Source organism: Equus caballus, chromosome 22, assembly GCF_041296265.1.
Source record: "Equus caballus isolate H_3958 breed thoroughbred chromosome 22, TB-T2T, whole genome shotgun sequence".
In the NCBI taxonomy this organism is placed as follows: domain Eukaryota; kingdom Metazoa; phylum Chordata; class Mammalia; order Perissodactyla; family Equidae; genus Equus; species Equus caballus.
This window is the reverse complement of record NC_091705.1, coordinates 5,423,605-5,436,638: the sequence shown is the minus strand read 5'-3', so window position 1 is coordinate 5,436,638 and position 13,034 is coordinate 5,423,605. Positions and strand designations below refer to the sequence as shown.

The window sequence follows — 13,034 nt, the reverse complement described above, 5'->3', positions numbered from 1 at the left end:
CTCCACGTGCTTCCTATCTGCATGATTTCTGAAGAGCAGTTCAACATAAAACTTATCCTTGCTCCTCCACAGTTGTTATTTTTTCTGGCTTCTTTCAAGATTGTTTTGATTTTTTGTAGTGTCTTAGTCTGTCTGGGCTGCTATAACAAAGTACCATAGACTGGGTGGTTTAAAAGAAGTTTACTTCTCCAGGTTCCGGAGGTGGGAAGTCCAAGATCAAGATGTCAGAGTTCAGTAACTGGGGAGAGCCTCCTTCCTACATGGCTGTCTCTGCTCCGTGTCCTCGCGTGGCAGAAAGGGTAAGGGAGCTCTCTGATGCCTCTTTTATAAGAGCACAAATCCCATCCCTAAGGTCTCCACCCTCATGACCTAACCACCTCCCAAAGGTCCTACCTCCAAATATCACCACATTGGGGGTTAGGTTTCAAAATATGAATCCTGGAGGGACATACACATTCAGGTCATAACATGCAATTTGAATATGGTATGTCTAGATATAGATATTTTGGCATTTATCTTATTTGGTATTCTCTGTGCTTCCTGGATCTGTGGTTTGGCATCTGTCATTAATTTGGAAAATTTTCATATATTAAAATATATATTATACAAAAAATACTTAAATGATAATCTCAAATATTTCTTCTGTTCTTTTCTCTTTCTTTTCCTTCTGGTATTTCCATTAGGTGTATATTACACCTTTTGTAATTGTCACACAGGTCTTAAATGTTCTGTTTAGGTTTTTTCATCCTTTTTTCCCTTTGCAGTTCAGTTCCAAGGTCTCTATTAACATATCTTCAAGCTCACAGTCCCTTTCCTTGGCTGTCCAGTTTACTGATGAGCCCATTAAAGGCATTCTTCATTTCTGTTACAGTATTTTTGATATCTAGCATTTCCTTTTAATTCTTCCTTGGAGCCTGCATCTCTCTGCTTACATTCGTTGTCTCTTCTTGCATGTCGTCCACTTTTTTTATTAGAGCCGTTAGTGTACTAATCATAGTTATCTTAAGTTCCTGGTCTGATAATTCCAAAACCTCTGCCAAATCTGAGTCTGCTTCTGATACTTGCTCTGTCTCTACAAACTGTGGTTTTTGCCTTTTAGTATGCCTTGTAAGTTTTTGTTGAAAGCTGGACATGATAACCAGGCACAAGGAACCAAAGTAAATAGGCCTTTTGTGTGAGGCTTTGTGTTCGTCTGGCTAGGAGTTAGGCTGTGTTTATTGTTTTCTGAAGCTGTAGATGAAGGCGCCAGAGGCTAAAATTTCCTTGGATGCCCTTGTTTTTGTCTCCTCTGTCATCTTTGGGTTTCCCTAGAGACTTCTCAAATAAGATCTTGGATGTGCAGTTCTTTCAGTTGTATCCTGTTACTACCAAAGCTCTATTAATGTAGCAGCTTAATAGGGAGGAGAAGTGTTCTAAAGACCTATGACTAGATCCCAGTCCTTTAGTGAGCCTGTGTCCCTGGGCTGTGACCTTCACAGGTCTTCTCAGTTTTGTTTTCTGGTCCCCTCCCTAGGTGAGACAGCAAGGCTAGAGGGCACTTGAGTTGGGTACTTCCCTTTCCCCAGATTGACTAGGTGCTGGTAAAACCCCAGCAGGTAAGGCTCTGGTAAAACACTTTCTCTTGAGGGCAGACCTTGTTAAGAAGCGGAATGCTCTGGGTGCATTTTGAAATGGCTACTTTCCCCTCCCTCTGTTGAAGCTTGAGGGTTTTTCCTCCAGTCTTCACTGTGAGAACGCGGTAGGGCTCCTAGAGGGAAAACTCACAAAAGTGTGGGAGTCTCCCTAAGACGAGTCCCCTCTTGACTCTTTAACTCTCAAATTTTTGTATACTGAGCCTCTAGCAATCAGTCAATTACAGCTGACATTTTCCTACCCTGGTGTTGGTTTCCCCAGAGGTTTCTGCTCCTGGGCTTCTGCTTGGCAAGTGGTGATTCTCTGTACCTGCCTGTCTGACCCTCCAACTCCTGAGGCAGTGGTTTGCCCTGTGACTTCAATTCTCTGATAGATCAAAGACGATGCTGATTTTCAGTTTGTTCAGCTTTTTTCTTGTTGTGAGGATGGGAGTGATGACTTCCAAAATCCCTAAAGGCTGAACTGGAAACCAGATCCCCTAACTGGATTAAAGCAGCTTCCTTCCTGCCATCCTATCATTCTGTCTTATTTTCTTTCCAACACCTTCTACTGTCTGAAAGTCTGCAGTTCAACCATTTACTTACTTATTTGTTGGCTGTCTCCCTCACTAAAATTTAGATGCCAGGAGTAAAGATCCCCTTGACATAGTGTCTGGCATGAAGCAGCCTCAACAGATAAATGTTGCTTGAATGACTGGGTGAAGGCCTCTGTCTCCAGAGGCTCTGACTGCCGGACATTAACTAAGTCTGTTGTCCCTCTTCACATTTCGAGAACAAGATCTGTTGTGACCATCTGTCTCTTGCTTCATGGAGATGCCTGAAAGACCAGGGTGAAGGGGTGACAGGGGAGGTCCTGGGGTCCAGAGCAGGCTTCTGCTGCCACACCTCTTCTTCCATTTGGTGAGTTTGAGGAAAGGGCTCCAGAGTTAAAACAAGAGATGTAAAACTGCAAAGTTGGATAAACCTATTTTGAGATCAGCACCTATAGCACAGAGGAAGCATTCAGACCTCAGGAAACTCAAATGGGAGCAAAGAAGGATGGGACTGTTAGTTCTACTAGTGATGACAAATAATGAGTGCTTCCCCCTTATGATAATACTGGGGCGCGTGGGGGGGTGGAGAGTGGGCATCATAATTCCAAAGGGGAAAATCAAGGAGCGATTCATAGTCTAAAATCATTCAGTGTTGCTTAGAACAGGCAAAAGTGATAACAAACAAACAAATAAGGAAATAAGAAAGAATAACTCTTTCCTTCTATTTTAGCAATACCACACTTAAAAAGTTTACTTAAAATACATTCCTTAAAAAAATAAGTGCACTTCCTCCTATGGCACACTAAAAGCAGTCCAGCAATCGGTGAGATGGAGTTATGATGAAAGTATGCATGAAGAAAACAAAACAACAAAAACCCCAACAACAACAAATAATGAATTTCAAGTATAGCACAGAAAATACATCTCTAAGGATAAATTCTCTAATTCCTGGGCCAGGCGCCTTGTTTCCTTCTCACAGAGGGGTTCTGTGCTCCTGACACCCTGGCCACCCGCCCCACCCAGCTTTGCCAATGGCGTGAGCAACTGTGTGCAGGAACTTAGGAAGCATGTGCCGAAGGGTCAGGAGAACGTGCTTGTCCTTAGGCCAGAAGGCTCTTCCTGCTGAGGCAGCTCAGAGGTAGAGGACGGGAAATGTCTTGCTTTCTGACACAAAGCAGGCTCTACTATTTGCCACTCAGTGTACATTTACACAGTCTGGCTCTAGCTGGCAAAAGTAGGGAGGCTAAGGCAAAGAAGTGGAAGATGTTTATATCAAAGACCAACTAAAAAAAAGGGGGAAACAATGTCAACTTTTGAGAAAAATCAATTGAGAAAGAACTTTCAATAGCCAAATTGTCATGAACGATAAATCAGGAGCTAGAAGTTAATAATAGGTCATAGATTTTTTTCCATCTGTATTGAGGCTTATCTTAAAAATAAATGTTCTTTATTATTCTTTGGCAACTGCTTGTGGGTGACTCAGATAGTCTTTCAAAAACTGGACAAAAGGAACAATATACATCCCTTGTATCCAGGGAATTCCTCTAATTAGGAATGACAATGAATTAGAGAAGAAATTTGATTTTGCTATAAAATCTGCAAATGACAGCTGCCTTTTCATAAAGTTCTCAGTGTCACTCCTTTACTAAAAAAATCAGTAATAATAATAAGTTATCAAAACAACATATTGCAGTAATGCATTTAATAATGTATTTTAGTAAATTCTGATTATTCAGTATTTTCAATTACCTTTTCAAAATAAACGATTCTTTACGTATTCAAAAGTTAACAACTTACCTTTCCCTGAGAATTTCCCAGAGTATTTTAAAGTGTATGACTTAATCTTATAAAAGGTTATTTGGTTGGGGCTGAGATAAATATTTAAGAAAATTGCACATTTGAAATAAAAATAAAGAAATGTACATAGCCATGTTGCAGTCAAACACACTCCCTACATAATACTATAACACTATTAAACGATTTCCTTTCAAACACAGGTGCCAATACTGGCTCCTCTCGACCTCACATGTGCAAATGCTCTTGTGACTTCTGGTGCATCAGCCTTAACCAGCATTTCTGGGCATCTGCTTCAGGTGGAAGTTTTGGGCTAGCCATCATCCTGAAGAGGGTCACACACACACACACACACACACACTCACAATGGCTGCTGAGTCTGTAAGGGAACCAGACACCACCTCAACAGCAGCCTGGTGAGTAGGGACAACTTAGGGAAAGGATGCGCCATCTAGGAACAAGAGGATCCAGCGAGGGCCCATTGACTTAAAGGGGCACTTAGAATCCCTGAAATGACTGCATAGATACCTTGGTCCCAACCTGAATGTTACAGCTGAGGAAGCTAAGGTCCAAAGAAATAGAGAGACTTGCCCAAGACACCCACCCACTTGTAGCAGCACAGGAACTGGAACCCTGGGGTCCTATCTTCTATCCTATTACTCTTTCCAGCTAGGCTTCTCAGAAACGATTGCATCGTTATCCATTTTTCTTCCATGTCCATATCTACCAGGGCCAAGTAAGTAGAGTTTGGAGGACATAAACATGTTTTTCATTTATGAAATGGACACTCTGGTTGAGGTGACAAGGAAGACACTTCATCAAGGCTTCCTCCTGTCTTAACTGCTCCCGGTCAAGGTTGCTTCAGCAAGTCTACCCTTTGGTCAGACAGTCACCAGCCAGCAACTAATGTGCCTGGAGAGAAACATGGCAAAAACACTAAAACTTACCTTCACAAATTCATAAAAGCAAATGTTCTGAACACCAACATTATTTTCAGTTACTGAAAGAAGGAAAGAAACCTGGGTACTCACTGCAACATGGAGGCTTTACCAACGATGTTCTGCAGAACAAACTAGGCATTTTAACAAACCTTTAAATCACTCATATTCTGCTCTAAATGTAAGTCTTCCCTGACCACTGACTTAGTGAGAAAAGTAGGAAAAAATAGAAGTCTGACGATAGCACATTTCTTTTCCGTGACCAAAGACCAGTGTGTCAATATTTATGGAGATTGACTTATTTTAAAAGTAACAATCATGTTGCTAAGTCCACTGATTTTTATTTATTTATTTAAAAAAAAGTTCAATAAAAAGCTAGAAAAGTGAGCAGGGCTTCTGAGATGTGAGGGTTTTATGAGCTCACGCAAGCACACCCACACTTCTCCAACATACCATTTCACAAATGCTGTGTATTATTAAGAGGAGGCGGATTCTGCCAGGCACATAATTTGTATATTTAAGGGAGGTGTATGGAATGAAAAAGCGAAATATGTTAAATTTCAAAGGACTTGGAAGCAATGCTGCCTGTGAGCTTGTATTACAAATGGCCCTACATTATTACATACGCTATTAATGAGGCTGAGTGAATGAAAGTACAATTTGAATATGCATGACTCTATCCAATGAGCAGGACTTTTGTGTACTGATGAGGTTTTTTTCCTCCTAAAAAAGGATTAAAATTATTCTTACAGAAGTATGGCTGCTCAGAGACCAGTAAAATAAATGTACTTAGACCACAGAGTCACACTATATTCAGATGAAACATACAGGTGCTAAAAGAATGCCTTTGAGTTTACCTACAATTTCTGAAGCTTGTGCATATCCCGTCCTCCCAAAAGGAATATTCCTCAACTTTAAGCAGCTGTGTCATTACAATTTCTAAGCAAAAATAGTGATTTTGGTGGAGATCCCTAAAAGTAGACAAGGTTAAATAAACCTTTTGAGTACAAAGCCTTCACTTCCATAGTAAGGAGCACTAGTTAAAAGACTGGGGAATGGGTAAATTATGGCACCAAATGGCTGAGAATTAATCTCTGCTGACTAGCTGTAATCTAACGAGGCGTCTGTGTCCCAGGGAGCCCGCAGCATGTCCCTGGCGGTATGTGCAGTGTGTCGAGTCTGCGTGGCACCCTTTGTCCTCGCTCACAGGCGGCCTTTCCCCTCATTGTCCATAATATCCTCATGCATCTGGGACGCGTGGAATGCATTCATACTAACAGACTTACCATTGTTTTCTCTCAGAAGCTTTGTTGAGCAAAGACTGCATCACGGTTACTGATAATTATATTGCTTAATTAATCAAGACAAAAAAAATTTGCAAATCATTGCCTGGTTGCCAAGCAGGGAGATAAAAAATGACAACAATACAAGCTGAAGCAATATAACAAAAGTAACAGCTATCTGATCAGAAATTCTTATATAATGAAGCTATTAATGCTAAATCGGTTAATGTTAACATTGCTCCAGGTGTCTCTACTTAGATGCAAACAAAAAGGCTAACATTATGGATATAAAAGGCCAAATGTTGCCATGGATTCTGTAACCTGATAGAGAGGACAGCCTTTTCATTTGATTAGGGAATGCAATTTAAATACCAGGGACTGAAGCCAAACAAACAGACTTTCCCTCCACAAGCCTCTTGCATTCACCCTGGGGTCAGTGGTTGGTGAACAAAAGGTCAGCCACACTTGCCCTGGAAACGTCGGGATTAATTTTATTACATTGTAATGGTTTGTACTTTAAACGTGAGGATAACACTAAATTTCCAGTTGGCCATTATTCTCTTCTTCCCTTTAGGCTTTTTGAATTGAAATATTAAGAAAGTGATTTGCTCAATTCATCTTGTCAGAATTTATGACCAAATTTATAAGACACACATTTTTTAAAGAAATTTGAAAAGGTATATTAATACTTGTTTTCATGCATTATAAGTGTAATAATACCTTTTTAAAAATCACTTTAGACACCAGAAAGTGAATTGAAATATCTTTTTTATGTTCTTTATTTACTATTAAAAATAAGCAACATTTTTAGGACACTAAATGGCATTTTAGAGGGCCATGCTGAAAATGAACTAATAAAGCCAGTTAATCCATACTAAATATTAAAGAAACACATTTTTCAGTTTTGAAAGCTAGAGGATAGTAAATTTACTCGTTGTCTAATATTAAAATTTTCAGTTTAATTCTTAAAATTAAAGCAGTGTTCTTCATGGTCAAACACAAATATTATTAGCAGAAGAGACATTTTCTTATACAAAAGTGAAAACTTAACATACACAGAAACCTGAATGAGCGATAAGATATATATTTAAAATGAAGAACTTTTGGCATCTTTGCTCCCGGAACAGAAAAGAGAGTTCCTTTATGTCAGGCTCCTCACCAGCCAGAGTGGTTCACTTCTGTGAATTCAGGAGTTGAACCACACTGAATCTAGGCTGAGAAATAATAAGCATGCTAAACCTGGGTCTCATTATTTAATCTATTTTCAATGTAGTAACTATAACAAAAAAAAAGGTAACAACAGCAACAACTAACGCTTAAGTAGCTTTTGCTCTGGGCCAGGCACTGTTCGAGCACCTTTCAATTCTCCACTCATTTAATCCTTACAACTTTAACACTTTAGATTAGGTTATAAATATCAAAATCTCAGTTACTTGTTATTTTAAAGATTAAAAAGAGAGCGTATTTAGAATGGTAACTTTTACTTTCTTCAGGAGAACAATTTGACATGAAAATGAAATTATATTTAATATCAAGCTGAAAGATGCAAAGTCATCTTCTTGAAGAGGAGTGACTTAATAAGCTAAATGTTTAATTAAAAAACTTAAAATAAAAAGCCCTTATATTAATAATTCCGAAATGAAAACAAGTCACTATATAAAGCACCCCTAAAATACCAGTAAAGGCATGGTAAGGATGGAAACTGCAGCCAATTTAGCACACGGCACACAACCATTGGATTGTTCTAGCCGTTCCCATGATCAATAGCAATTGACACAGCCGGACTGATTCTGTGTCAAGGTACTTCAATTGTTGAAAATCACCACACGGGCTGTGCTACAGAGGTCCGGCCTCTTCATGGACATGCCACAGTTCTTCAGGACTGACCCCGATCAGCACAGGCAGAGGCTTGGTGAGCAGCGCCCATCTGTCAGGCAATGTTGGATCATATACTCACAGCCATGCACAAAATGCTAGATGTAATATGGGCTTCGTTCAACTCTTACTGTTATTAATCAATGCGCCTCAAATTTAAAATTATAACTTTATCTTAAATTACAAATTTTTAAAAATTTAAAACATTAAAAAAATCCTAAATGTCTTTACATTATAACTTTCAAAGAGCCTAAGTAATAAAATACAGATTTCTGTACTCATGATGAAAGATTCTTTGAAAATCCCAACTCATATTTAATTCTATATAGCATATGTGATTCATATACACGTCAGACATTCATCAGTTAGAAAAAATTCTCTTTTAGCATATTACTATCATTGTTGTCAATAATGGTGAATCATATGGCAAATGTTGTATGAGTCAGAGCAATAATGTGGTGAAAACGTACCTCGGGTTTCTTCGTGATAGCGATAAAGAACATGTGATTCTTCATTGGGTAAATAATGATTGAAACATCTCCAAAGGCAGTTGGGATAATGCCCCTGCGGTAGTCCCTGGAGTGTTCAGACCAGACGATGTGGACCTCATCATTCCCCAAGTGACGGAGCTGCAACAGCAAATTGACTCTTTATTAATCAGAGTGATAACAGCAGTTTATGAGGGGTCATGGCTTACAAATTGAATTATAATACTCAGAGGCAAAAATATTTCATTCCCCAAAAAGGCTACAACACCAGTGTCTTCTATGAGGATTTTAAAAAGCACATGTGCCTGAAAACACAGCTTGCCTTCTATGAAACGCATTGGTACTAAGATGATGCACGTATGCATCACAGGTACATTACGGCTGGATGGGAACAAGATCTTTTCAAGGATTTCTTAAAATTGAATTTTACTCCTGCATCAAAGCCTGATGCTTTATATTGCTGAGCATGTTTTAAACAATTAACAATATGAGTCTTTTATTCCATATTACAGTAAAGCTTCATAAAACTCTTAATTCAATGGCTATTAAAGATAAAAAGAATACGAATATAGGAGAACATAAGTCATTAAAACCAACTGTTACCGAATGTATAAAAACCAGACTGTCACAAACCTTTAAGAAAAAGTATGCATAAAATTACCTTTGTTTAAGAAACTAATAAATATTGCTTAAACTTAGTAAGAACACTAGTACCCAACATTTAAAGAATGCCATAGAAAGTATGTTCACACGTACTGTTTTGTTTAATTTTTCCACTAACTCTCTGAGGTCACAACATCATCTTTATGTTATCTAACGAGGAGGAAGGGGGCTCAGGAAGGCAAAGGTCCCACCTACCCAGGGCGTATGAACAGTATGTGGCAGAATGGGCCTGCAACGCTGGGCTGGGGTTCTACTCCAGTGCTGTTTCCACTGTTCATGGCCATCTAAGCCTGCGCCAAGAGCTAATTGTACTATCACAAAGAGGCCCTGGAGTCCAAAAACAAGTCAGAGACTCCTGGGCTTTCTGAGGAGGGCTTAGCATGTCTCCCAGGAAGGGACCCCTTGACAGTGCTTCTAGGGCCAAGCTCTGTCAGACGCAAGAAAACCCTTGTTTAATAAAGCCCCTGCATAATGACTACATAGCCTGGGCTGCATATGAAATCATCTGAGTAAGACTGAAAGTGTGACTAAAAGAAACTGGCTTATAAAAATTAAAAAATGTTGGCCAAAATTGAAGTGCTAAAACAATAAAGGTTGACTAGGAACGTCCTTTGACGCCTGTCGAGAATTTGAGATTTTGGTCCTCTCCCCTGCTGCAGAAGACACTATGCACCATGAGAAAGTATTTCTTGCTTCCTAGCTTATTTAATAGATGAACCTGAAAAATGATTAAATTTAGAGGCACTTTAATGAAATACAGAGGTTCTGTCAAAGCTAATGCTTTAGTTTTATGTTAAAATATAAAAAAGGATGCTCTGGAACACTCTGTATTTAAAACAGGTTAGTAGAAATACAATTTTCTTTATAGATTATTTGACCACAAATGGAAAACCTGAGGTGACCCCAACATGGTCTCCTTTGCATTTACAAGGATACAAAGGAAGTTGGTTTACTGCAATGTCTTCTTATTCTTCACTCTCTTATACTTCTGGGAATACCTGTACAAGTCAAATTTTAAAAAAGAGACTTGCACCTGTACCTTTGAACCTATAGTGAGGTACAGGTGCAAGTACAGTAGCCCCTATAGTGAGGGGCACACGATTCCACTGTGCCTCAGTACAGGCTCTGGGACAATGCAGCCACGGGTGTCAAGCACAAGTCATGGTGATCCAGAACAACTTAATGGTGTTTATCACTTTCTAAATGTAAAATTACCCAGTACATCCGTGCCCAGGATCCAAACCACCTAACATGAGCATTCTGAAATCCATCATCCAGAAGTTTCAGTCACAAGGCATTAACTCTGAAGTAATACCGTAATTACTGAAATTTTGCAGTTACTCTCCCTTTTCTAAATTAGCTTACTCAATTATATAACCCAAGTAAGTCTCTCCTAATTCTGTTTGCAACTGTATTCTCAGAACTAGAGCAAGCGAGAATAGTATCACACTAATACAGCCATCCTCCCAGTGTGACACTTCTGTAATTAAGGAAGAGCTATTTTTGTGTGAAAATAATACAACATTCATCATCTCAAAGCTGCTTTCAATGTCATGTGCCTCAGACCTCTGGACACACCACAATTTAATTAGCTAACTCACAAAACTAAGAGCTAAGGCCCCAGGACCACTTGGCTGATAAATCCAGAGTAAAGAGCAAAAATACACCCTCTTCTGCCTATGACAAGAACACAACTAGGTAAAACAAATAAAATTAACCTGGTCAAATTGTTGACCATGTCAGAACATAAGGGAATACTCTGGAAACTACAGAGATGGCATTTTGTGAGTTTTGGAGAATTTTGATTAGAGGTCCTCAAATTAGAAATCTACCAGTGAGTTAGTTCCATGCACACAAGTCAAGTTGATCTGACTCATGCATAATCTGGCAGGAGACTGACAAGTCACATCCTGGAATGGAGCTGTCATTCACGCCAACTATTGCTTCAACCTCACAACAGGCTCCAGAATTCGAGGATGCTTAACAGGCTCAAAACAAATGCTCTGTTCTTAAGTCTTAAGAAATCAACCCCATGTCCTGACACTTCTTGTCCTGACAGAGTTTTAAAGTCCCTTTGCCTGGGTCCTTTTGCATGCTGCTGCCAGGCGGCACGCACTGGTGACACTGGTCATGGTACACACCTAATAGGCTGACCTCCTTTCCCGACTAATTGCATTACATCGCCAGCTGGCTCCAGAAGGAGTCGTCTGTTTGATTGAAGAATTCCTGCTCCTCAGTGGGCCCGGCTGCTACTTTTACTAAGTAACAGTCAGGCCTGACATCCCCATTGTTCAGCTGACAGTGTGCCCATCCTAAAATCTAAGTTTTATTTGCAAATTAACCAAGAAACTTCCTGCCAGAACAGTGCTGCCTGGAGACTGATAATGTGGGCCTTTCATCCCTTTTCACTCATACTGTATCACTGCCAATTTGTTTTTTATGCGGCTGGCCAGCCTGAGGCTATAAAAGCCTTGTAAGACATAAGTGCAATTATAGTCCTGGAGTCAAATGAATTGGACAAATCCAATAGCACAGCTCTGTCCCCACTCTGCAAACCCCTACAGCAGTTAGATTAGCTGTGAAAAATCTAATCTAGCTAGAGCTAACAAATTTCTGCAGTGAAGGATCAAGAGTTCAGTATGGGGTTGCAACCGGATTGCAGAATTGAAAAAGTGGCCCCATGACAGGGGCAGAAGAAAACATGAATCACTTTAGAATTTTGCAGCGCATTTTTAAGCTGTTAGGGACAATTTAGTGAGAATAAGACAAGGAACTGTGGGGTGCTGTTACTGTGACTGATTTTTCGTCTAGCTGTGAGACATCCTGATAAAGAGAACTTGTCATTAATGATGTTAAATCTTGGAGCTGCAAAAGGTATCAGCTGAATTTTGATTATTACAGTAGGGAATCTTCCAACCAGGCCAAGCCTTGGAACATTACTTATAGTATGGCATTTTATGAAGAAAACACTATATCTTATCTAAAAAAAAGACAATCCTACTTTACTTAGGAAATAATTTTTAAAAATATTTTAAATATAAATCTATCTTTTAACAAAATAGTGCTCAGTCATAAGAAAATCATGGAGGGGCCGGCCCCATGGCTGAGTGGCCCAGGGTTCAGATCCCAGGCGCGGACATGGCACGGCTCGCTAGGCCATGATGAGGTGGCATCCCACATGCCACAACCAGAAGGACCCACAACTAGGATATACAAAACTGCGTACTGGGGGAATCTGGGGAGTTAGAAAAGAAAAAAAAAAAAGGAAGATTGGCAACAGTTGTTAGCTCAGGTACCAATCTTTACAATAAAAAAAAGAAAAAAAGAAAATCATGGAGGGGCCAGCCCCATGGCTGAGTGGTTGAGTTTGCGTGCTCTGTTTTGGTGGCCCGGGGCTTCACCAGTTCATATCCTGGGTGCCGACACAGCATCACTCGTCAAGCCATGCTGGGGCAGCATCCCACATGCCACAACTAGAAGGACCCACAACTAAAAAATATACAACTATGTACCAGGGGGCTCTGGGAGAAAAAGGAAAAAAGTAAAATTAAAAAAAAAAAAGAAAATCATGGAATATAGTGACACATTTGCAAAGTAGCAGCAATTTACAAGGTACTACAAATAAAAAGGATGTGTAAGCCTTATCTAGGGTCTTGGTAATCTGAAATAGCTTCTCTGAGAGCAGGGTCCCCTTCACTAAGAACACTACAGTATTAGTACTTAAGATGTAGAGTCAGCTCCTCCATGCCCGTAGGAGCTAGCACATGGCTAGCAGGAGGCCATGCTAGCATGCAAGCTAGGGAGTGACAGACAATAGTGCTTTGCATAT

General features: G+C 39.8%; 1 protein-coding gene across 14 annotated transcripts in view; it reads right to left on the bottom strand.

Moving 5' to 3' along the window:
- RALGAPA2 (Ral GTPase activating protein catalytic subunit alpha 2) overlaps positions 1–13,034 on the bottom strand; it is a 323,293-nt gene that overhangs the window by 95,260 nt on the left and 214,999 nt on the right. For all 14 annotated transcript variants that reach the window (XM_070247008.1, XM_023626011.2, XM_023626010.2 and 11 more), the window contains one exon: positions 8,525–8,683. In XM_070247008.1, coding sequence (XP_070103109.1) covers positions 8,525–8,683 — 159 coding nt within the window. The remainder of the gene's footprint in view (positions 1–8,524; positions 8,684–13,034) is intronic.